This window comes from Peromyscus maniculatus, chromosome 15 (genome assembly GCF_049852395.1).
Source record: "Peromyscus maniculatus bairdii isolate BWxNUB_F1_BW_parent chromosome 15, HU_Pman_BW_mat_3.1, whole genome shotgun sequence".
Classification (NCBI taxonomy): domain Eukaryota; kingdom Metazoa; phylum Chordata; class Mammalia; order Rodentia; family Cricetidae; genus Peromyscus; species Peromyscus maniculatus.
This window is the reverse complement of record NC_134866.1, coordinates 82,737,129-82,762,469: the sequence shown is the minus strand read 5'-3', so window position 1 is coordinate 82,762,469 and position 25,341 is coordinate 82,737,129. Positions and strand designations below refer to the sequence as shown.

The 25,341-nt window shown below is 45.8% G+C and overlaps 3 protein-coding genes and 1 long non-coding RNA gene across 8 annotated transcripts in view; 2 read left to right on the top strand and 2 right to left on the bottom strand.

The window, feature by feature from the left end:
- The window catches only part of Rad17 (RAD17 checkpoint clamp loader component), a 32,080-nt gene extending 30,574 nt beyond the window's left edge, over window positions 1–1,506 (bottom strand). The window contains exon 1 of one of the 5 annotated variants that reach the window (XM_076552185.1): window positions 1,393–1,506. The gene's annotated coding sequence lies outside the window, so the exon portion shown is untranslated. Of the gene's footprint in view, window positions 1–688; window positions 1,303–1,392 lie in introns of those variants that run through there. The other 4 variants (XM_042261742.2, XM_006982712.4, XM_076552186.1 and 1 more) reach the window with 4 other exon arrangements.
- On the top strand, window positions 1,254–17,744 carry Ak6 (adenylate kinase 6). The gene is made up of 5 exons (XM_076552188.1): window positions 1,254–1,394; window positions 3,740–3,832; window positions 13,648–13,706; window positions 13,813–13,958; window positions 17,128–17,744. Exons 1-5 carry the CDS (start codon window positions 1,367–1,369, stop codon window positions 17,318–17,320), a joined length of 519 nt encoding a protein of 172 aa, XP_076408303.1. The 5' UTR covers window positions 1,254–1,366; the 3' UTR covers window positions 17,321–17,744.
- Window positions 3,734–5,584, top strand: Taf9 (TATA-box binding protein associated factor 9). Its single transcript, XM_042261743.2, has 2 exons — window positions 3,734–3,832; window positions 4,554–5,584. Exon 2 carries the CDS (start codon window positions 4,571–4,573, stop codon window positions 5,363–5,365), a length of 795 nt encoding a protein of 264 aa, XP_042117677.1. The 5' UTR covers window positions 3,734–3,832; window positions 4,554–4,570; the 3' UTR covers window positions 5,366–5,584.
- A 1,958-nt stretch (window positions 17,745–19,702) lies between the features above and the next one.
- Window positions 19,703–24,383, bottom strand: LOC121822847 (uncharacterized). Its single transcript, XR_006064127.2, has 2 exons — window positions 24,214–24,383; window positions 19,703–22,882 (listed from the first exon to the last, which is right to left on the bottom strand). It is a non-coding gene; the product is annotated as an uncharacterized LOC121822847 (long non-coding RNA).
- Window positions 24,384–25,341: the final 958 nt, after the last annotated feature.

The following is a 25,341-nucleotide window of genomic DNA, read 5'->3' as shown; positions in this document are numbered from 1 at the left end:
AACTTTTGTTATAAAGAAAAACTAATCCCATTATGAGCAGTTTTCAAGCTGATTTTTTTTTTTCTTAAGTTTTTCGAGACAGGGTTTCTCTGTGAAACAGTCCTGGCTGCCCTGGAACTCACTCTGTAGACCAGGCTGGCCTTGAACTCACAGAGCTCCACCTGCCTCTGCCTCCTGGGTGCTGGGATTAAAGGTGTGCAGCACCACCACCCGGCTCATGCTGGAATTCTTATTTCAAATCAAGCTGCAAAGTACGGTGGATTTACAAAAATACAATGAAGTCGGGTTCATTACTCACTTTGGATAAACCTGTATATTGGAAGGTGCACCGGTCTATTTTAGAGTTGAGACACACACAAGCCCACACACACTTAAAAATTGTCCCACCTAATAAAACAAATCCTCTCCCCTTATATCATTTAGGATTAGAGCCTGACGTTTCAAAAGGGAACAAGAACATCTACTTAAAAATTTATACTCGTCTAAATAAAAGATACTCAATGATGTTATTGGTCTGGACTCTTTGAAAACAAGACTGACAATCTCCTCTTTCAATAAACAAGACAACTGTCCCAGATGGTAGGTACCAGGCTCGTAAAATACGCCGGACATAAACGAGACCTTCAGGACTATCCCTAGTCGGTCCCCCTCCACCCCACACAGTGCACAGGGGACACTGAGCACGCACATCAGTCCTAGGCAATTCCGCAACCGCCAGCGAGCAGAACTGACACCTCCAGACCAGGGCTCCTCCTACACCCACATCCTACACCAGTCCATCCGGGAGGACAGCCCAGGTAGGCGTGAAGACGAAGCCGGCCTCGCGCCTCTAAGGACATTCATAAACACAGCCGAAGCCGCGGCCGCCTTACTGTCTCGGAGCCGCGTCCCCTCGTGGGCGGAACGAAGGAGTCCGAGATCTACTCCCTGCGGAAGGACAGCGAGCGAGCGAGCGGCCCGGCCCTCCCAGCTCCGCCGCAGGCTTCCAGGAGGACCCGCCTCCCGGGGGACCTTCCTGACCCGCGGCGCTTCCCGCGACGCAGCCGGAGGGGCGGGGGCGGGCGGCCGAGCGAGTGGTGTAGGCGTCCAGCGTACTGCCTGACCCAAACAAATTGCAGGCCAGCGCGGTGGCCCGGCTCCCAGCCTCCGATGCTTGGAGCGTCGCACCCAAGGCCGGGGAGTCATCGGTGCGTGCTCAAGCGGGGGGGACCCTGAAGAGTGCGTCGGGAAGCACCGCGCGGGGCCTGGAGGAGAGCGAGCCGCAGGCGCCCACGGCCGCCCGCCCTTTCCGGCTCCTCCCCCGGAGCGCTCGGCGTCGGGCGCGCGGAGCCGAGGCGCTGGCGGCTGCCCCCGGGGAGGGAGGACTATGAAGCTTCCGAACATCCTGCTCACCGGTTAGGGCGCGCGGCGGGGGCCGGGCCGGGCCGGGGGGTGCCGAGTGGCTGGGAGGTCCCCGGGGTTGGAGGGGTCGCGGCGGGCTCGCCCCCGGGGCGCCTCCGGGCGCGGTGCGGCGCGGCGCGGTGCTGTCGCGTCAGGACCCGGCGCTCGCCACCGTTGCGGGGGAGGGGGCGGACGCGCCGCGGAGAGGAGGAAGAAGGAGGAGGAAGAGGAGAGAGCGGCTGCCGGCTCGCGCGCTCCGCTGCCCCCGCCAGAGACTCGGGGCTTTGTGAAGCTCGTATTTCGCCTGGAGAAGAACCGGCTGCTGTTCCTCGGTCGGGGTTGGGCTTGGGATTTTTTTTTTTTTTCAATTCTAGCCGATAGGAGATAGGTGATGATGGTGTAATGGTGGGTGCCTCCGTCCTTGGGCCTTCCTGATCCCTTGTCTTCCCCTTTCCCCTTCCCCGTTCCTCCCCCCCACCCCCACCCCACCACCCGGTTTCTGAGAAACATCTCCCCAAAAGATTTCGGGAGATGATTTCGCATGTCACGTGAAGAGACGTGACCGATTAAGTGTCAAGTCTCGTTCGGTGGGTGTCCACAGGCTTTGTTGTTGTTGTTGTTGTTGCGGTGGGAAGGCTCCCCTGAGCGTTTGTGGCCGCTCGTGCCGTGGAAGGTTAAGGTCTGGAGCTGGCCATGGGTGGAGCCCTTCTGGGTCTTCGAAGCTTTACCTGGAAATATCCCGTTGTAGCGTCTATTAGCATCGCAGGCCAGTCGTACAAAAACTGAGTGGGTGTAGATGCTGTTCCTTTGTACAGAAAGGAATTAAGATGCTGTTTGTGGAAGCGGAGCTTTTGTTAGTTAAGGAATCATAAGCAGGCTTTTAGCCTTTCAGAGTCCTTAGGAGGAACGTTTTACGGTATCTGATTTGCATGGGCAGACCGTGTCTTGGGGTTTCTTTAAGACATTGAAGCCAGTAGGCTACGGGGTGAGACCCTGGTGATGTAACTCAGTTCGTAGGCATGATCCCTGGGTTGGATCTCCGCGACTACATAAACTGGATAGCGTAATTTATGTTCGTTATCCCAGAGTACTAAGGAAGATTGGAAGTTAAAGGCCAGCCTGGAATGCACAACGCCCTCACTAAAAGCAAAACAAGAACTACACCATAAGAAGTCTGTAGATTAAAAAAAATAGTAATAAGCTTGTTGGGTACAGAGTTCATACAGGTTGAGCCAAGGGTTCAGATTGCTGTATTCCAGTGAAAATACTGTTTTTCTGGATATGGAGATGTGATTTATCAGGGTTACTTATAAGTTTGAATGGCTGAAATTATGTTTTGATTGTCTTATGATTGTATTAGTTATAAAAGGAGAAAAGCAAAGGACTGTATAGGATGTCAGTGCTGTATGTGTGGATATATACAATGTGTGTATGTGTGCACATAGTTAAATACATACCAAGCAGTATATTGTATCCCTTAGATATGCACAAACACATAGAAAGTTAAGTAAGAAACTAGTTTGCAGTAGTTCCCTCTGGGGAAGTTGAAATTAGAGTTAGGGGTGATTAGTCGTTATGAGATCTCATACTACTTAAATTTTTTCCATTAAAGCAATAAATGATGGTAGTTTATTTGAGGTGCTTTATTTTATGCTGGTTAGTTTCATGTTGTTGGCAGACAGAATTGGCATCAACATTGCTGAAATCCTACCCCTGAAAATTAGGGTACAGAGACTGACACCCAGTTATTTCTGGAGAATTTTTTGTTTGGTTTAATTTGGTTTGGTTTTGAGACAAGGTCTCTGTATCCTTGGCTGTCTGAAACTCACTATGTAGATCAGGCTGGTCTTGAACTCACAGATTCATCTGCCTCTGCCCTCTAAGTGCTGGGATTAAAGGCATACATCACCACGCCAGGCTTTCTGGGGGGGTTCCCCTCACCGTGCTGTTTATTGAAGGAGGGAGGAGGTCTTAAATACAGACTTACAGCACAATTGGAGAACCCCAGAGGGCAGAAATTCGCTACCAGTGTTTTACAATCTTGCATCTAAGCTGTGCCCATTATGAAGGATACACAGACAAGGATACCCAAAACGGGGGGGGGGGGGGGGGGGACACGGGGGGGACAGGACGGGTGTTACAGGTCCCCCTTTTACTAAAAAATGAGCTTCTGACTTAGGTTGCGTGGGACGTCAGCAGGTCACCTTACCTGTCATGGAGACGCCCGCCCAGGCCACACAGGCGCTCTCCCTGGGAGTATTAAGAAAAATTTTATATCAGTTAGGAACCTTCAGGGCAGACCATACCTGACATCTAATAAGTAGTATTTGACAGTATTTTTCTGTGGCTTCTTTTACAGGTACACCAGGGGTTGGAAAAACCACACTAGGCAAAGAACTTGCATCAAGATCAGGACTGAAGTACATTAATGTGGGGGATTTAGCTCAAGAAGGTAAGAGACTCTTTGATGTTGGATTCTTGTTTTTAAGTCAGGTAGTGGAGTGTCAGTACTAAGTTAGCTAAGTGTTGCTAGAGGGTCCAGAAAGCAGAAAGACACTGAGTAAGCAGTTTGTGTTCTGCTGGGGACGCAAGAAATAAAAAGCACTACATGCTTAGTATGATTGCATAGTTATTTTGGACATTTCCCCTTCCCTAACCCAAAATAACTAGCAATGTTTGTGAACAATAATAATTGGGATAGCTTCTGCGAGGAGAGTGAAGAGGAGGGAAAATGCTGTGGGTGATTTTTAAACATGTGTGAGACAGTGTGTATTGATCTCTGAGGAAGGACAGATTATTGTGAACTCAAGCAGTAAGATATTAACTCTATCATGCTATTTAATCAGTCACTTTAACTGTGATAGTTGCATGACCAGGCTCACTGCAGATAGTCTAAAGTAGTGTTTTTACTGATTTTACCCTGTTTTCCCCTAATCTTTTATTACTTAATTTATTTGTGTCATCTTTTTATATTCCACATCAGAGAAGGAACTCAGTGTTTTTAAGCAAAGGGAAGTTTAAGTATGCTTAAAGTAAAAAGATTGGTGTTTTACATTTTAAATATATTTTTGAAAATTTTAACACATTTGAAAATTTTAAATTCCTAACAGTTGCTGCTAAAGTAACTATTTCGGTTTGATCTAATTTCCCTATTTTTTTTAAATGACCTAAAGTCTGATCACCGGATATCATGGAGTCTGGCAAGATGGCTTCTCCCAAGAGCATGCCGAAAGATGCACAGATGATGGCACAAATCCTGAAGGATATGGGGATTACAGAATATGAGCCAAGAGTTATAAATCAGATGTTGGAGTTTGCCTTCCGATATGTGACCACAATTCTAGATGATGCTAAAATATATTCAAGCCATGCTAAGAAGGCGACTGTTGATGCAGATGATGTGCGATTGGCCATCCAGTGCCGTGCCGACCAGTCGTTCACTTCTCCTCCCCCGAGAGATTTTTTATTAGATATTGCAAGACAAAGAAATCAAACCCCTTTGCCATTGATCAAGCCATATTCAGGTCCTAGATTGCCACCCGATAGATATTGTTTAACTGCCCCAAACTATAGGCTTAAGTCTTTACAAAAAAAGGCATCTACTCCTGCAGGAAGAATAACAGTTCCACGGTTAAGTGTTGGTTCAGTTTCTAGCAGACCAAGTACTCCCACACTAGGCACACCAACTCCACAAACCGTGTCTGTCTCAACAAAAGTAGGCACGCCAATGTCCCTCACAGGACAGAGGTTTACAGTGCAGATGCCTGCTTCTCAGTCCCCTGCTGTGAAAGCTTCAATTCCTGCAACATCAACAGTTCAGAATGTTCTGATCAATCCATCATTAATTGGGTCCAAAAACATCCTTATTACCACTAATATGGTATCACAAAATACAGCCAATGAGTCAGCAAATGCCCTGAAAAGAAAGCGTGAAGATGATGATGATGACGATGATGATGATGATGATGACTATGATAATTTGTAATCTAGCCTGGATGCATGTAACATGTGTACTTGGTCTTGAATCCATTGTACTGAAATGAAACAAGCATGTTGGATGTTCTAAATCTGTATTTTAGAAAATGGTATTTAATAAGTACACGTACTATGCTTTTCAATTGAAATGTTCAGTTTTAATAGAACTAGTAATGGTTTTTCATCAACCTTTATGCATAAAAAATAAAATTGTCATTTATCAATTTGATTTTTGGTACTTCGGCAATTATGTTTTCACAAGCAATTTTCCCCTCATCTTAAAATTGTTACAGCCTTTGATATACATCTCCTGTGCTATCTACCTCTAATGTTTTCTGGTGTTTAATTATTTTGAGGTACAGTCTAAGTAAGTAGTGCAGGCTGTCCTAGAACTATGTTGCCCAGGCAGGCTTTGAATTTACAGAGTTCATCCTGCCTCTGCCTCCCAAGTACTAGGATTAAAGGCCAGATAGTTATTTTAGAGTCTCTTGTGTATAAGTCACTCTTAGGGTCTTTTCTCATATTTATGTAACCGTGACACCTACTTGGAAAAACTACTTGGTCAAGATTTCTTCATATAACTAAATAATATTTATTTCATTTATATGCTTAGATTTAACTATCTCAGTGGCCTATTTTCTCAGTTCTTTTTTTTTTTTTTTAAATAGTATTCCTTTGGTCATATTTGGTTGTACTTAAGACTCTTGGCATTTCTCAGTTTCTACCTCATTTTTTTCCCAATTTTTTTTAATGTATGTAGGTGTTTTGCTTGTATGTAAGTGTACCACACATGTGCCTGGTGCCCATGGAGGCCTGAAGAGGGCTTCAGATACCCTGGGACTAGAGTCACAGATGGTTGTAGGACACAGGTGGGTGCTGGGAATTGAACCTGGGTCCTCTGAAAGAGTAGCCACTGATCCATCTCTCTAGACCCCCTATCTCACCTTAAAGTTTAAAAATTTTCCCCTAACTCTGGCTCAAATGAATTCTAACTAAGCTCAGTAGTATGGGAGTGTAAGAATGCCTATATTATCCTGTGTTCCCTCAGATAACTCTCCACTGGATGTTCTTTCATATACAGTTGTTTTACTGTTAATAGCATTCTTAATTTTCCTACCCCCAGTTTATTAGCCTTTAGCCTGATAAAGGCTAACTCCAGGGTGCACATAGGTCTGGGACTGGTAGAATAATACCAGGCATTGAACTCATTTCAGATAGAACAGGTCCTTACATACATGTTAAGCATATACTGTACCACAGAGCTACGTGCTCCATAGTTAGAATCTTGGTTTTACTCTTAACTTAGGAGTTGGCAAGCTCCTGCTGTACATGTCCCTGAGCTAAAGAATATAGACATCTGTTATACATAGTTGTCTAAACTTCCAAATTAGCGTATTTAAGAGCAGGCCCTGCAATCATCCTTGATTCTTCTTACCACCTCCTGGTTCTGACTTCCCACACATATACATATACTCTGCACAGGCCTACTTGGTCTCTAACTTCTCATAGTTTCTCTATAAGGGGGGAAAAAAAAACCTGTATAGTACTCTTCCCCATCTCCCTGACCACTGATACTGTGCCTAGAATTTTTTTTAGCATTACACTTTGTATATTTGCAATGGTGTGAGCTTGCCATGGCACACGTGGAGGTCAGAGTACTTTTGGGAGTCAGTTCTCACCTTCCACCGTGTGGGCCCTGGGGCTCAAACGCAGATAGTGAGGTAGCAAATACCTTTACTTGTTGAGCCATTTCTCTGGCCTTTGTGATTTGTTTTGTTTGGAACACGGTCTCATGCAGCTTGAGCTGGCATGGTACTTAGTCAATAGCCAAGGACCCTCTGATCTGGTGCTTCTGCCTGTACTTCCTCTTAGTGCACTTTTAAGTGTGCACCCCCACATCTGGTTTATCTGGTGCTGAAGATCAAACTCAGGGTTGGTGCGTGCCGTGTAAGTATCTACCACTTGAGATCCCAGTCTCATCTGTGAGAAATCTCAATCTCTAGTATCTCTCACTTCTCTTTTGATACTATTCATGGAAGTTAGAAAAGGATGAGAAATAGCGGGGCGGTGGTGGCACACACCTTTAGTCCCAGCACTTGGGAGACAGAGGCAGGTGGATCTCTGTGAGTTCGAGGCCAGCCTGGACTACAGCGCGAGTTCTGGGACAACCAGGGTTACACAGAGAAACGCTGTCTTGAAAAACAAAACAAAGTCACGTGTGTGAACAACTATAGAATCAGCTTCCTCTTAACATTCTAAAGTATACATTTTCTTGTTTTGAAATGTGGAGTGACTTTAAAATCCATCTCTACTGTCACAACTCTCAGTACAGGCTGTGGTCACTGATTACCAAGAATTCTGAAGTCATCTTCATAAAGGATCCCTGCTGCTTCCAGATTTGGCTCCAATTCACTATTTTCCAGAAAACAAAATGGTTTTTTAAAATGAGATGCAAATCACCATATTTCGTGTCTAATATACTTTAAAATTTTTCTTTCCTTGATCTAAACTCTCTGTGCAGTCTTAATGGCCGTTTGGATCTGACTTCAACTTACTTAGACCCTTAAAACTATTTTCTAATTGTTGTCAAAGACTCACCCTCCCTCTGGTCCCTAGGCTCTCTGTCTTTGATTATCTTGCTTACTTTGGTTAAAATGGCCTCCTCAGTTCTCTCTACCCCTTCTCCAGCTAACTACTTCAAATCTCTGCTTAGAAAGTACTTCCTCTAGGAGCTGGGGAGATAGCTCAGTAGGAAGAGCTCTTAGTCTGCAAGCACAAGATAAAAGCAGGGCGATGCTGCATGTGCCTGTAACCTCAGTGACGGTGAGTGGAGACAGGCAGATCATGGAAGCTTGATGGCCAGCCAGTCTACCACAAACAGTGATCTTCATTTAGTGAGAAGCCCTGTCTTGGGGTAATAAGGCCAATAGCAATAGAGGAGGGTACCCAGTGTCCTGCTCTAATCACTGCAAAGGCAGGCACACACGCACACGCACACGCACACCCATACATTCGTATGGATGCGACACACACAGATAGGCACACACTACTGCACCTCCCCTAATATCTTGAGGCTATGCTAGGTACCCATCCAATTCTTCCTCTAGCAACACAAGCCCATTTCCAGACTTTTACCTGTCATCTCCAGTTTATTATAAATTCTTTGAGGGAAGAGACTGTATTTGTCTTTATATATTTGGTTCACTATTGTGTCCTTATCTAATCTCTTCAATCACTAGTACATGCTCTGTGATAAAAGTATTTTGGAAATGAGTATTTGAAAGTTTATATTACACTTGTTACATTAAAATATGTTGGCATGACTGAAAATATCCTTCATCAGCCCGGTGAAGATGGAACATTTAATCTCAGTACTTAAGGCAGAGGCAGACGGATCTGAGCCACACAGGAAAACGCTGTCTTGGAAACAACATACATACATACATACATACATACCCTTCATTTTGGAATGAAGATGGCTCAGCAGGTAAAATCACATGTGTGAAAGACTCCCATGTGCTTTGATTCCCTGCATATTCTCCTAACATATCATACATACACAGTAGTAAAAAAAATTAAAACCTTCATTTCCACATCAAAGGAGGCCAGAGAGATGGTTCAGCAGTCAAGAGCCGTGACTGATCTTCAAGAGAATGCAGGTTTGATTTCCAGCACCCACACACAGCTCACAACTGTAACTCCACTTCCAGGGCATCCATCACCTTCTTCTGGCCTCTGGACACCAGGGATGCATGTAGTTCACAGACACACGGAGACAAAGCATACATATACATCCTCTAAATCTTTAAAGAAAACCTTTAAAACAATCATCACAACTCCAGGCGGTGGGGGCACACGCCTTTAGTCCCAGCACTCGGGAGGCAGAGCCAGATGGATCTCTGAGTTTGAGGCCAGCCTGGTCTACAGAATGAGATCCAGGACAGACACCAAAACTACACAGAGAAACCCTGTCTAAAAAAAACAAAAAACATAGTAAGTAGTAAGGTTTTTAATTCTAAAGGTTATTTTGCTACACATATCTATTTTGGACAGTGTGTGTGTGTGTGTGTGTGTGTGTGTGTGTGTGTGTGTGTGTGTGTGTGTGTGTGTGTGTGTGTGAGAGAGAGAGAGAGAGAGAGAGAGAGAGAGAGATGGGGGGGCACAGTGTCAAGACAGGGTTTCTTTGTATAGTTTTGGCTGTCCTAGAACGCGTTTTGTAAACCAGGCTGACCTAGAAATCATAGAGATCCCACCTGCCTCTGCCTCCCGAGTGTTGGGATTAAAGGTGTGCCACCAGTGCCCCAGCCAAGCATATAATTTTTTAAAATAAAAAAATGTTTGTGGGTGTTTTGCCTGTATGTAACGTCTGCACCATTGTGCATACCTGATGCCCTGGAGTCCAGGAGAGGGCCTTGGATAGAGGTAAAGTGAATAGGAAGATAGGATTTCTGCTTATCAAATTTGTCTTACTTGTTACGAGTCCCAAAGTTAGAGAACCCACATCCTAGAAAAATACGCTGTATCTGACCCTGCCAATTCTTCTGAGTGGTGCTTGCTTTGTGCCATAGCAGAAAACTAATCAGGTAAAAAGTAATAACAACAACTGTGAAACAGCATTGCTTCTATACCACATGGGATGGAAGAGTGTTTGGTGATTAATTTGGATAATAGGCAAGATGCTTAAGAGACCCTAGAGAGCATTGTCCTGGATTTGTTTGGGTAACTGTCCACTCTTAACCATCAGAACTAAGAGCGCAGTCTCTCCACGCAGTACAACATGAACTAGATGAAAAAGGATGTCAGGGTATCTATCAGCAGGAGAAATCGACTGTTGGTGTCATTATTCTAGCCAAGAATGTTAGCTTCAAGTGAGGAAACAACAGTGAGAGGGAACTATGACAGAATACCATCTACCATCTTCGTGTCCTTATAGACGAGCAAAGCAGAGTTCACTCCTGCTCCACTTCAGCCTCTCAAATTCCATTTGTTCTGAGTCTGAAATGTCCCCCACTGCCTCACATATCTGTGAGTTTGTTTCAGACAAGGTCTCACTGTGTAGCCCTGGGCTAGCCTAGAACTTGCTAGTATACCAGGCTAGCCTCAAATTCAACCACTTGTCTCTGCCTCCTGAGTGCTGGAATTGAAGGTGTGTGTCACCATACCCTTCTGTTTTAGATCAAAAAGAGTACTAAAGATTTATTTTTCATTATTTTTAATTATGTGTATGTGTCTGTGTGTGAGTGTATACATGTGAGTGCAGGTACCCCCAGAGACCAGAGGTACTGGATCTCCTGAAGTTGGAGTTCCAGGCAGTTGGAAGCTGCCCCATGTAGATGCTGGAAACAATTCTGGTCCTCTGCAGAAGGACGTTCGTAACCACAATGCCTTCTCTTCAGCACCATAGGCTCATGTCCCCAGATGGTGACACTGGGGTTTGTGAAACTTTCCAGAGGTATGGCCTAGCTGGCAGAGGTACAGGGGCTATCCCTGGTGGTTATTGTCTCCCCTCTACTTCCTCTTCGGTCACCATGTCAAACAGTGGCAGCTGCAGACTCCCACCACCTCGGCCTGGAGCAGCTCTGTCATATCCTCTCTGCCATGAGGGCTGACATGTCCTGAAAGCATGACCTTTGCTCCTGCTGTGGGGGATCTTGTCACAGCGATGAGAAAGGTGACCGCTGCCTAGGGAACAGGAATTAAGGAGTTCGTAAGTATGACATCCATCCCTTTGCTGCCTCAGCCAGTGACCTTGGATGCTTGTCTACGAGGTCAAGGATGCCCCGTCTTTTCACAGCAGCTTTCGTCGTTATTTTAAACTTACTGACAGCGCTTGGTGTGGGTTTATGAGTTAATTCATATGGTTGTTTTGTTTTGAGACTGGGTCTCTTCTCTCCCGGGCTGGCCTATAACTTGCTGTGTAGCCAAGAATGACCTTGAACTCCTGGTTATCCTGAGTGCTTGGATTTTAGACACGTGACACCACACCTGGTTTATTTATTGCTGGCACTCAAGCCCAGGGCTTCCTGTGCAATAGGCAAGTCCTCTGCCAACTGAGTTATTCCCACTAAGTTTTTTTTTTCTTTCCAGTTTTACGTCTGTAAGTTTTTTGCCTATATGTATGTATGTGTACCCTGGATATGTCTGGTGCCCCCAGAGGCCAGAAGAGGGTTTCAGAACCAGCGTTACAGACAGTTGTGAGTCACCATGTGAGCTTTGGGAACTGAAACCAGGTCTTCTGAAAGACCAGCAAGTACCTTTAACTGATGAGCCATCTCTCAAGCCTCTGTCTTTTAAAATAAACCAATTTTTTTCACTTGCGTATGAGATTGAACTAAGGGCCTTGTGAATGTTAAGTAAGTGCTCTACCACTGAGCTATAGCCACAGGTCCAAGACTAGCTTTTGAGAGGAATGGTTTTTGGAGATTCTGAGAAATAAAGATACCGACTCCTTTTCCCCAGTCCTTATGAAAATGTGAGATCAGGGAAGGGGGATTCCCTGCCTGAAGCAAGAACCTGAGATTGCTTGGAGTAAGTTTACATTCTTTTTGTTTTTTGTTTTTTGAGACAAGTTTTTTCTGTGTAGCTCTAGCTGTCCTGGAACTCGCTTTGTCGACCAGGCTGTCCTCAAACTCACAGAGATTCACTTACCTCTACCTCCCAAGTGCTGGGATTAAAGGTGTGCGCCACCTCAGCAGCAAGTTTATATTCTTGACCTTGATCTGGAACCCAATCTTAGTTTGGTTTGGTTGGGTTGGGTTTTTTTAATTGTTTTGAGGCAGGGTCTCTCTATGTAGTCCCAGATGTCCTGGAACTCACTATGTAGACTGGGCTGGCCTGGAATTCACAGAGCTCTGCCCACCTCTACCTCCAGCACATTGGGATTGGAGCCCAATCTTACTGTTTGAGATGTCAGTCCATGTATTCTCTTATCCTACCAATCAAAAACAAAACAAAATGTTATTTCTTCCACTAATGGCCTCCCAAACTCTGATATTGGCTGTCCCCCTCCCCCTCTTTAAAGTTATTTCAACTTTGATGTTTGAAATTTTCAGATAAAGGCTGGAAAGATGGCCTAGACATTAAGAATGCACACTGCTTTTGCAAAGAACCCAGGTTCAGAGCACCACATTGGGTGGTTCACAACTGTCTGTGACTCCAGTTCTATGGAGATCCAGTGGCTCTGGCCTATGCAGGCACCCACACTCATGCACATAACTAAACATAGATGTACACATAATTAAAAATAAATCTTGTAGCCAGGTGTGGTGGCTAAGGCCTTTAATTCCAACTTTTGTGAAGTGGAAGGCAGATGGATTTCTGTGAGTTCAAGGCCAGCCAGATAGATATAGTGCGACCCTGTCTTAGAGGGGAGGAGTTGTAGAAAGTAAACCTTTTATTTTAAAAAAAAATTACAGCTGCTGGTGGTGGTGGTGGTGGTAGCAGTGCATGCCTTTAATCCCAATACTTGAGAGGCAGAGGCAGGAAGATCTCTGGTTAGAGGCCAGCCTGGTCGATAGAGCTAGTTCTAGGACAACCAAGACTATACAAAGAAATCTTGTATTGAAGGAAAAAAAAAAAAGCATTCTGCTCTTGTGGAGGAGCAGAGTCCAGTTCCTGGCACTTATCTTGTGGTTTACAGCCAGCAACCTATTACACAGGTTTCCTGGGTTCCACACTTCTGGCCTCTTCAGGAATCTGCGCTCACGGACACACACATAATTAAAAATAAAATCTTAATTTTTGTTTGTGTATTTCATGTATGCAAATGCTTTGTCTACATACAGAAGGGGGCATTGGACCTCTTATAGATGGTTATAAGCCACCATGTGGTTGCTGGGATTTGAACTCAGGACTTTTAGAAGAGTAGAGGAGCCAGTGCGCCTAACTGCTGAACCATCTCTCCAATCCCCAATAAAATCTTAATTTAAAAATAATGTGAAGGTTTTGGATATGCTGGGCATGGTGGTACGTGCCTGTAATCCTAGAGGTTGAAATCAGAGGATTCCTAGTTCAAGGTCAGGGTGGGCTGCATGGTGAGACCCTGACTCAAGAGCACAAAGCAAACAAACTTTAAGATGCCCAGGTTTCCTTCTAGGTAAGATTCCGGTTTTGTCAGCACTGCTGACTATGTCTGCGACCATGCTGAAGCTATTGTATGTGTCTCAGCTGTTGGATCAGTGCCCTTTCTTGCATCTGAACGAATCAATGATGTTTCCTCAAATCTAAAACTAAACTGAAAATCAGTGAAAGCTGCTTGGGACATAGTAACAAGCTGATGTAAATCTCTTGTAGGGCAGTTATATGATGGCTACGATGAAGAATACAGTTGTCCGATTTTAGATGAAGATAGGGTAAGTATTGACTGAACAGAGGAGTATGCATTTGTTGAACTTCTTGGGAAAGTTCATTGCCGTTTTCTTAGGGCCATTCATCCTTTTTATTGTGTGCTTATTACAGGTCGTTGATGAGCTAGAGAATCAGATGAGAGAAGGTGGTGTTATTGTTGATTACCATGGCTGTGATTTCTTTCCGGAACGCTGGTTTCATATAGTTTTTGTTTTGAGAACAGATAACAGTATACTGTACAAAAGACTTGAAACAAGGTAAGGAAAAGAGAAAAAGTGATTCTGTTTTTGTTTGGTGCTCTTTTTTAGACAGGGTTTCTCTGTGTAACAGCCCTGGCTGTCCACTTTATAGACCAGGCTGGCCTCGAACTTATAGAGATTCCCCTGCCTCTGCCTCCTGAGTGCTGGGATTCTTATTTTGTTCTTAAAGCAAATAAACTTGTATTCAGGTTCGTGAGGTTGGCTGACACTACCATGAGAAGACTTTCTGTTTGAAAAGTAGCTGCTTTATTTGTTCTCTATAAAGTAAACCTATGTGATGGTTATTCTGAACTGAAGACTTTTGTAAAACACAGGTATTCTGAGTGACAGAATGTCTCAACTGAATTTTTCTTTCTTTTTTTGTTCGTTTTTTTGTTTTTTTCAAGACAGGGTTTCTCTTTGTAGCCTTGGCTGTCCTGTAACTCACAGAGATCTTCCTGCCTCTGCCTCCCAAGTGCTAGGGTTAGAGGCGTGTACTATCACTGCCCAGCTTCAGCTGCAATTTGATTTAGTAAAATATACCAGATAGAAACCCCCACATAATCATGTTTTATCCTTGATACAAGCCTTTCCCAGAAAAAGAGTCAAACAATAATATTTTTTGTTTGAGCACTACCCATTTAAATTATGCCTATTTCAACAATGGGGAAGTTTATGAAAATTAACAAAATAATTCAATCATTAAAATATATTTTGGACACATCCATATAGAACATTAGCTTTAACCAGAAAAAGGAACTTGAGGGGGAAACTTTTTTCTGATATATTTTGATCCAGACTGTAGGCAGATAGAGATTTTAGAGGGCGTTAGAAGACAGTATCAGAAAGAAAAGCTCCAGAATTTTGTCAAATCTCTGATCAGAATGGCCAGCTCTGATTGACCACTGGTTGGGATGCGTATACAGTCTTTGCACAGAGGACAAGTAGCATCTAGATGACAGATTAGGCTAAGCTGGATCTGAACTCCCATCTTTGTTCTTTAAATAGTGAAAAGCCATTATGAAATTTTGAGCAAAGAGAAATGGATGTAAGATGTGAAAGTGAACCAGGTGTCATGGCACGCACCTTTTACCCAGCACTCAGGAGGCAGAGGCTGGGGGATCTCTTGAGTTCGAGGCCAGCCTAGACTACAGAATGAGTTATAGGACAGCCAGTACTATATAGTGAGACCCTGTCTCAAAAAACTAACAAAAAAGATGTGAAAGTGAAGAGGAGACTATTTGAGACAGGAAGGGACAGGTGGGGTTAGGGGTGGCAGTGACAATAATGGAATTCAGTGCATGATAAACGTGAAAATGTCATAATGGAATCCATTATTTTATATGTTAATTAGGATTTTAAAAGATGGTCAAGGAGAGGAGCCAGCCATGTCGCTTTAGTGGTGGAGCATGTGTGAAGCAAGTGCAAGGCCCCAAGTTCAAGGGAAAACAACTGTCCAAAGAACTAAAAGAGACCATATGCACACGTGACTTTGTCAGTCAAGACAGTTTACACTTTACCTTCCAAACCAGTTTTATGTAAATCACCGAAGACTAAGATGTGAAAGAATGAGTCAATATTTTGGGCTTTATTTTTTTTTTTTTTTTTTTTGGTTTTTCGAGACAGGGTTTCTCTGTGTAGCTTTGCGCCTTTCCTGGAACTCACTTGGTAGCCCAGGCTGGCCTCGAACTCACAGAGATCCGCCTGGCTCTGCCTCCCGAGTGCTGGGATTAAAGGCGTGCGCCACCACCGCCCGGCTTGGGCTTTATTTTTAATATTTAACGTGTGTGTGTGTGTGTGTGTGTGTGTGTGTGTGTGTGTGTGTGTACACGCACCACGTTCACGAAGGAGCCCATAGAGGTCAGACCTCTGAACCTGTGTCTTCTGCAAGAGCATCGAGTGCTCTTGACCACTGCGCCGCTCTCCAGCCTGTATTTTCTTAGTTCTGAGATCTGCCCTGTGGAGTCTGCTTTCCAGCCTCCACTGCTTAAGGTTCCCTGGGACTGCTAGAATCCTGACTCTTCCTTTTGCTCCAGCTGAGTAATCAATCAGAGCTGGCTCGCAAGTGGATGGCTTCAGAAAAGACACTTGTACATGACACCATCTCCAGCATCATATCCCTTCCCTGTACAAGGTCTTCTGCAAACGTGGCCCATTCCTGTTTAGTAGAGTTCATGGCCACATCTGCAAAGGTCACTGATTCCTGAAGCTTGAATGTTAAGGAGACACTGTTAATCCTACAGACTCCAATAAAGACCACTGACCCAATTATGGCCAGATTAAAGCAAGCTTGATTCATGTGCACATCAAGGTGGGGTTCATGAGGCCATCAGGCCAATTTCCCATACCCCTTTGTAGGGCAGAACTGCAAATGTGGTTACAGAAGCGAGAACAGGCAGTTGGGTTTTACAAAGCAGATAAGGAAATCTTCCTGGAGCAGTTGTTAGAGAACGTTTTATGATTGGGGGTGAGGCGCAACCCAGCTGTGAGAAATAGAAACTCAAATTTTAAAGTAAACAGATACTTACCTTAGCTACAGGTTCAAAATGGCTTCCAGGAACAAAAGGGAGTTGGGCTGGTTCCTCAGCTGCTGTCATCCGATCTCTTTATTGCTATCAAAGGCTCCGAATGACCTTGGTGGCTTTTCAGCAGTGGAGGGCATGATGCCATGTAGGGGACCTCTGGCCCCTTAGCTTTTTAACTGGCTTAGTTGGTTAATTTACATACTGCCTAAATATTATGTAAATTACTTTTATTACCTTTGGGATTGGTAAAATACAGATAACATTTTTATGATGAATTAGCCAATCATGTATGGGAGTCCATGTTTTCCTCTGTGTGTACTATCTGTCTTATCATAAATCCTTGCTATGGATCCTTTTATTTGTCTCTTAGCCAAGAATCTGGTTTGGGGTATGTCCTTGTAGGTTGGCCAATTGATTGGTAATTATTTGAGCAGCTAATAAATTAGCAAGGGATTCAGATAAACCCAAATGTTAGTCTCATAATTCTTGGCTTAGCCCTCATGTCCAAGAAGTCTGTCATACAGTGGCTAGTCTGTTTTCTCTAGACAAAGAGAACATGAGATGTGTCCTGTGTAATTTCTGATGTATTCACGTGTCCAGTTTCCAGCTTGTTCAAAGCTATAGTTAATACCGTTCTGTTGGCTTCAACTCTCTGCTTGCAGGGGTTACAGCGAGAAGAAGCTACAAGACAACATTCAGTGTGAGATTTTCCAAGTTCTCTATGAAGAAGCCAGAGCCTCCTACCGAGAAGAAATTGTGCATCAGCTGCCCAGTAATGAACCAGAGCAGCTGGAGGATAACATCAACCAAATCTCAAAATGGATTGAGCAGTGGGTCAAAGATCATAACTCCTGAGTTAGAGACTGGCGAGCCAGGCGTGGTTGGTGCACACCTTTAATCCTAGATCTTGGGAGGCAGAGGCTGGTCTACATAGTGAATTCTAGGCCAGCCAGGGTTATGTAGTAAGACTCAATCTCAAAAGAAAAAAAAGCCTGGCCACAGTATAGCCACCCCGTTGATATCACTCAGTCTACCTAGCAGAAATGCCCAGGGGTCAGCAGAAGAAAACTGTGTCGCAGCTCTAGGTGCTGCCTGGGTTTCTTTTCTCCATGAGAAAGCTCACCCGCAATCCCAAATACTAATATAAATTATTTTAAGGACTGAACCTAAAAATTGTCATCAAATTCAATGGACAATAAATCTGATCCCTGGGGACATATCTTTTAAATTTACTAAAATGTAGGTGATCTCTTAAAATAAAAATGGAAAACTAAAGATACACCATCAGAGTATTGCTTTTTTATTTATAAAAGTAGAGGAGCTGATGAGATGGCTGACTAAATAAAAAACTTGCCACCATGGCTGAGGGCATGAGTTTAATGTCTGAGACTCACATGAGAAGGAGAGAACCAACTCAGGTTGTCGTGCATGTCGGGTTCCCACATGCACACTGTGGCATGTGCACTCACATGCGCACACAGAAGCAATGAAAAGGAGGTTTAAATCATTGGAGGGCCTGAATAGGTGAGACAGTTGATTGGCTTGATCAGTTTGGGAGGCAACTAGGCAGTGGGACCAAGTCCTGTGCTCATTACATGAGTTGGCCGTTTGAAACCTGGAGCTTTATGCAGGGACACTTGGCTCAGTCTGGGAGGAGGGGACTGGACCTGCCTAGACTGAGTCTACCAGGTTGATCGCAGTCCTGGGGGGAGAGGCTTTGCCCTGGAGGAGGTGGGAATAGGGGGTGGGCTGGGGGTAAGGGGAGGATGTGGGAGGGGGGAGAACAGGGGAACCCATGGCTGATACCTAGAACTGAATGGTATTGTAAAATAAAATAAATAAAGTTAAAAAAAAATTGAAAAAAAAAAATCACTGGAGGGCTGGGGAGGTGGCTCAGTGATAAAGTGCTCACTGCGCAGGCAGGTCTGGAGCCCTGCCTGTCAACGGCCCTGGGGGCAGAGGGGGCCCCTGGGACAGGCCGGCTAACTAGACCAGCTGGAATCGGCAAGAGACTGCTTCAGCTAAACAGTGACCGAGGAAGACAACTTTGGACTTCATATGTATGTGCCAAGGGCACCCACACACATACATAAAATGTGGGCTGGCAGTTGTGGGGAGCCGAGGAAGATCCAGGTGAATAGTCTGTATACCACTGATTCGGACATAGCCATGTCCGGGACCCCACAGCCTCAGACCATAGGAAAGCCTTCTCCCCAGGGTGAGGCCAAGAGGGATGTCAAAGCCTTCTCGTGATGAGTGTGGATGTTGACTGTGTGCAGAAAATGTCCCCCATAACTTCCTTCCCTGGGCATTTATGGCCTAGAGAGCTCTTAAGAGATTAGCTAAACCAGCCTCCTTGATCCAGCAGTATACCATAAACCCTGCCTCCTTGTTATCTGTATGTGGTAACTCCACCTCCTTGTTCAGCTGTGTGCAATAACCTGCCTAACAACAAGCTGAGCTACAGGGTACTGAGGTTTCTCCATCCCGGGGCCAGTCCACTGATTAGTGCACAGGCTGATAGTCCACCAGCTCTTCTGTCTGTGTGTGCCATTTCTTCAGGCCCTTGACACCCCTCATCAGGCCTGTTGCTGGAGCCGCCCTGGACACATCAAACAACATCTGTTCTGTATACAGAACTCATTTGGTACAAAATGTTACACTGGCCTTTTAGCCCAGGTCACCTCCCTTTAGGAAATAATTGTATATCCTTGCAGATACTTTATGCCTATATAACGTGTATGTATACATTTTTTTAAAATCATGGTGGTTACCATGGTGCACACCTTTAATCCCAGCACTCAGGAGGCAGAGGCAGGTGGATCTCTGGGTTTGAGGCCAGCCTGGGCTACAAAGTGAGTTCCAGGATGGCAGGGCTACACAGAGAAACCTTGTCTCTTACACACACACACACACACACACACACACACAGAGAGAAACCTTGTCTCTTACACACACACACACACACACACACACACACACACACAGTAATAGGGTTGAGGAAATGAGTGTTTGCAAGGACAAGAATTTGATTCCCAGAACCCACATTTTTAAAAAGCTGGTGCGGTGGCACGTCCATCTAATCCCAGTGCTGGAGAGGCTGAGACTCCTGGTTGCCTGGGGCTCTCTGGCCCCGCCGAGCCTACTTCATGAGCTCCAGGCTTTGGTGTCTCAGGAATGTCCAAGGTGGTCCTCTGGCTTTCATGTGCACACACATACACAAAATAACACATCGCACACATTGGTCTGTATTTTTTTTTATTATGTGAGGATTATATCATTTTAGAAAATACAGACCTCTTGCCAGGCAGTGGTGGCACACACTTTTAATCCCAGCATTCGGGAGGCAGAGACAGGCAGATCTCTGTGAGTTCAAGGCCAGCCTAATCTACAGAGTGAGTTCCAGGACAGCCAGGGCTACACAGAGAAACCCTGTCTCGAAAAAACAAGACAAAACAAAAAGAAAACACAGACCTCTCAATTGTCTTTTAGATAAATTTTATCATCTTAAGATTCAGGTTTTAGGGGTTGGGGGTTTAGCTCAGTGGTAGGGCGAAGTGCAAGGCCCTGGGTTCGGTCCTCAGCTGGGGGACGGAAGGGGGAGGAAGATTCAGGTTTTAAAATTTGATGACAAATATACAGTTGGTCTGGGGGTGTGGCTCAGTGATGGCATATGTATAGATAGACAAAGCCTGTCTTAGTCACCGGTCCATTGCTGTGAGACATGGTGACCGAGGCAACTTATACAAGAAAGCATCCGATTAGGAGCTTTGCTCGGTTTCAGAGGGTGAGCCTGTGACCATCACGGCAGGGAGCATGGCGGCAGGCAGGCATGGCATGGCACTTGAGCAGTAGCAGAGAGCTCACATGTGACCCACAAGCAGGAGGCAGAGAGATACCTGGCCTGGTTTGGGCTTTTGAAACCTTAAAAGCCCATCCCCCAGTGACACACCTCCAACAAGGCCACACCTCCTAACCCTTCCCAAAACGTAGTAGTTCCACCAAGGAGGAACCAAACACTCAAATAAAGGAGCTCATGGGGGGCCATTCTCATCCAAACCACCACAGGGCCACTACATACAATCATCAGCACCCCACAAAAGATAGAGTGTACAGGCCACATTTGTTAAAAGATTTGTGTGTGATATAGATGCATATGCATTTACAGTGTTCTGCCCAGATCACGACCCCCAGAGAGACCACCGAAGACAGAGGGTGTCCAGAATATTAAGATATCCTTGCCTAAGCTTTTTCCTCTCTGGAGAATAGAGTAGGGGTCTTACAGAGGCCTCATAGTCCTCCCTTTCTTTGATCCTAATGGGGTTCAGTCATGGGCCCCTAACTAGCTCCTACTCATGGGACTCTTTCCCATCTTCCCTAGGGTCAGCATATAACTTGAATTCGGTGGTATTTAGTGGTGTATACCCTCTCTGTACCATAAGCTGGCCCGTACCTAGTCGTTCCCTCATATATCGGAGCAGTTTATTTATGACATCCGAAGGCGATGGCCACTAATAAGAGTATTACGGGCCCTTTGAGGGATGAGACCAGAGTAGCAAGCCGGGGGATGTGGAGTACCAACTCCAGAACCAGCTTTGGTTGGCTTCATGTTCTCCTTTTTGTTTTGCCAGCCCTCCTCTACTCTGGCCACTGATTCTCCTGAGTGGTCTCCATAGAAACAGCATTCCTCACCTAGGGCGGCACATAACCTTTTTTCCCTTCAGGAAAATAAGATCTCGCCTTCTCCTGTTTTGTGTGACCACCTCTGCCGGGGAGGATAAGGAGTCCTGGGGGTGTGAGATGGAGTTTTCTAGTGTCTCTCTGTCCTCCTCGAGGGAAAGGCGGAGGCTGGAGTAACGCTGCTGTGGAGCGATCAGGGACGCAGCCCCGGTCCCCAGTCTCACTAAGCTAGTCCCCAGTAGCACAGATAGAGTGGGGGCTGTAACTGGTTCTCTCTGACAGCGGCCGGGGCTGATAGGCTCCATTAGGTCAGGCAGGTCTTCCTCGGTGTGAGATGTATCAGCCGGGGCACGAGTCTGACTCATAGACAAAACCCCCGGGTCTTATTAAGGACGTGAGGTGTGCACATGGAGTCAGCCCAGAGGAACACGCCCACCAGGTGTCGTCTGGTTCCCAAGTGGCTCAGTACCATTGCAGTGGACCTGATATTCCAGTGGAACTTGTCCTATGCATAAGCCTTGGCCCTCCACCTGTTGGAGTGTTAAGGAGGCGGTTGTGTATCATAGCAGAGCCAACGAGAGGCTGTTAAATTGGGCCCTAGTGGCATTAAGAAGCAGAAAGGATTTTTGGAACAGGGAGAACAGCAGGGACTCTATGTGGCTGGGCTTCATAGTGGTATGGTCAGATTCAGTGGCAGTGCTGTGTCCCCTGGCACAATGCGCTTTGGTTGGGGGTTCAGTACTATGTTGGGCCCCACTGAGGTTTTTACTGGGGACAGAGTGCGCCGGATGGTGAAAGTAAGTTTAGGGTCATACCCCGAACGGTATAGCCGCAACCCCCACGTTTTCCCAGCGGTCCAGTTGGCTTTTTTTCCTTTTTCAGTAAACCTAATTATCAGGGAGTTGCAGCGACCTCCAGGGGTTGCCCATGGATGATTGGGGAAGCGTTCCTTATCATAACAAGGGCCGCAGTCTACCTATCTGCTATTTTGTTGACATTTCCCTGTTCCTAGCATACTTCTGTCCCCCCGGCCCACAGTAATCAAATCAGTTTTTATCGGGGCCTCCCACCAAATATACCCCGTGCTTACGCAATCCCACGCGGCACAATAGACTGACCCTGGGCCCCCACATTTTTTAACTTGGTCCCGGCTCCTGAAATGTCCAGGGCATACATAAAAATGTTGCTCCCTAGTTCTCTTTCTCTGGCCAGGAGAAGCACACCCGTACCCGGGAAAAGGTTCCTGGTCTGATGGGTCCCACGCCTCCTCTCCTACCAGATCACAAAGGTCCACATACAAGTCCGGGAACCAGGGGTCCTTATGTTCTCCGATCGAGGAGCTGGAATTGGCAATGACGCCAGTTTCCGCGTTGACTACCAGCCAGGTCTGGTTCCATGGCGCATGAGGGTTGTTGGAGTGACCTGCCCCGTGGGAAGCTTTCACGAGCAGAAGCAGCAGAAGCAGGACGGGCTTCATGTTCTTTGGCGTTGGAGCTTGAGCTTTAGCGGGTTGGAGGGGTGTTTCAGAGGCCTCCCAGGTCTCGTCCTGGCGTCCTCTGGAAGGGCGAAAGGGTCTGCCAGTCGGGCGTGGGAGTGGTGGATCCAGGCTGCAAGGCGGTCCACCTGGAGAGCGGTGGGTGTGGTCAGGATAACATAGGGCACTTTCCATCTTGGCTCCAAGGTCCTGCATTGGTGTCTGCGGATCAGGACCCAGTCCCCGGGCTGGTAGCTATGGGGCTTGGGAGAAGAGGAGGATGAATAGATGGCCCGGAATTGGGGCCATATGCCCTCTTGTATTTGGGACAAAAGCTTTAAACTCTTAATGAGGTCCACATCCTCCGTCTGTATCACCAGCTCTGTTTCAAAGCTAGGTATGAGAAGGGGTGGCTGCCCATACATGATCTCAAAAGGGGTTAATCCTAGTTTTTAGGGGGAGTTCCTTACTCTAGGGGAGGAGAGTCACCCAATCACCGCCAGTCTCCAAGGCTAATTTAGTTAGGGTCTCTTTTATGTCCCATTCACGAGCCCCCAAATGTTCTGCCCATATCACGACCCCCAGAGAGACCACCGAAGACAGAGGGTGTCCAGACTGCAACAGCAACGTTTATTGCAAGCGAGATACAAGCCAGGCAGGGACTCTTCCTCTGCCACCTGTCACACCGAGGCAGGGAGGAGTTCCTCTTTCTCTGTCAAGCTGGCTTTTAAAGGCAAAACCCACAATCCCCCACAGTCCCTCCCCGATCCCTTCTCCCCTAATTAGTATTGGTTCCATTTTCCCAGGCCTATATGTTATCTTTATTTTTCGTCTGTCCAGCTGCTTTGTCAGGACTTTTCTGAGCTGCCTCCAGAGTTGAGACAAACATGGTCAAACATCCCGACTTTGTATTTTCAAGTCCCTGGGGCTGATATCACCATCTGGTCTGGGCCTGTGTATATTAAGATATCCTTGCCTAAGCATCTTCCTCTCTGGAGAATAAAGTAGGGGTCTTACAGAGGCCTCACATTAGAAAATGTGCATGCAGGTACATGTGTGTTTATGAAGTCTAGAGGCTGACACCAGGCATGTCCCCCACACAAGTTTCAGGACTCCTAATCTCTTAGTTTGAGTTAATCAGTTCTCTCTGGTGGACATAAGTTTACAGATTTCTACTCATCATATCATAAACACCTGAATGATAGCATATTTTTACTATGCCAGGCAGTCTTATTTTTAAAAGAGAGAGAGAGAGAGAGAGAGAGAGAGAGCTCTGAATTCGCACAGCCACCCCTAGAAGAAGTTCACCAGTTTCTGTTCAGGCAATGGAACCAAGAACAGAAACCAGGCGAACGCATGGGGTATATGGGAAAGGTCCCATGCAATCGCCTAGAAGGTCTCCTGAGATAAACTCAATTCTCAGTCGGGGTTTCCTCATATCTAAGGACAATGCCGACGGGCTCTGGAGAAGAAACGAGAGGTTTATAACTGCAAGAGAAAGATCTGATCTCTGTTTTCCAAACCAGAGTAATCTTGGTAAGGATTCTCTCGGCTACAGCCATGGGACAAAGGGGCGGATACATTTATCACTTACCTTGGCGGGTAGGGGTGGGTACCAGTCAATCTGTCCTCATAACAGCATTGCAGGAACTTCTGCCAGCGAAAGTGCAAATAAAAGTCACTTTATCCCCAAGCTTTCTGCCAAAGCTCTGAACCCTTCTCCCTCCCCATTTCTGCCTCTGCCACGTGCAACCTTTTCTGACTTCCGCCCGCAGTGAGCGGGCTAAAATGAGCGCAGTGAGCGGGCTAAAATGAGCGGGCTTGGGCGGCTTCTAAGGAACCTTAACTCCACCCACTCATTCTCAAGCTGCCTGGAGAGGCACAGACAGGTCTGGTAATGGCTAGGATCCATACACGTAAGTTTACAATAGTCAGGATGGCTCTTAAGCCAAAAATCAACTTATAGCCTCAGGCAAGTCTTCCAAAAGGACCAGTTTATGGTCTGCCTCCTGGCAGATCTTCCAAAAGCTGTCCTTAAGCCAGCAACCATCAAAATAATAATAATAATAATAATAATAATAATAATAATAATAATTTAGGACACAGAGTAAAATCCGTCTCTTGTTTCCCAGACCTCCCCAACTAAAACTTAAATATCTGGAGAGCAAGGCTCCTGACCCCACAGGCAAAAGAGTCATCTGTAGTATTTAAGGTGTGCCAGGGAAGAGATAAAAACACAAAAACAAAATTGCCAAGTGCTGGCACTCGCTGACTCCAGAAAGCTGTTGGGTCCATGTTTTAAATGAGGAAAAAGGCCACGGGCTAGCGAATGCCCTGCCAGGCCATCAACAGCCTTGTTGAAAGTGCTGCCTAGAAAGACAACCAGTCAGCTGACTGCGCCCAGGCGCCAAGACACATGGGAACATTAAGCTAAGACCTCCAGCAGACCTAGGCTTGGCTACAGACATGGCAGGGAACCCAGAACACAGCAGGGAAGCGATCCATTTCTGTCCTTCTGGACACCAGAGCCATTGACTCAGTCCTGGGAGTTTTGGGATGTCACCTCTCCCTTATTGTCGGGTACAGAGGACACCAGATTACCACCTCACCAGATTTAATTGCACTTTCAGAGTTAGTTAATAAAAAAAGATTTCCAGCTAAGATAGGAGCTTTCATTTCATTGTCTCACTCCAGATCCACTGCCTGTGTTTCTCACATGCAC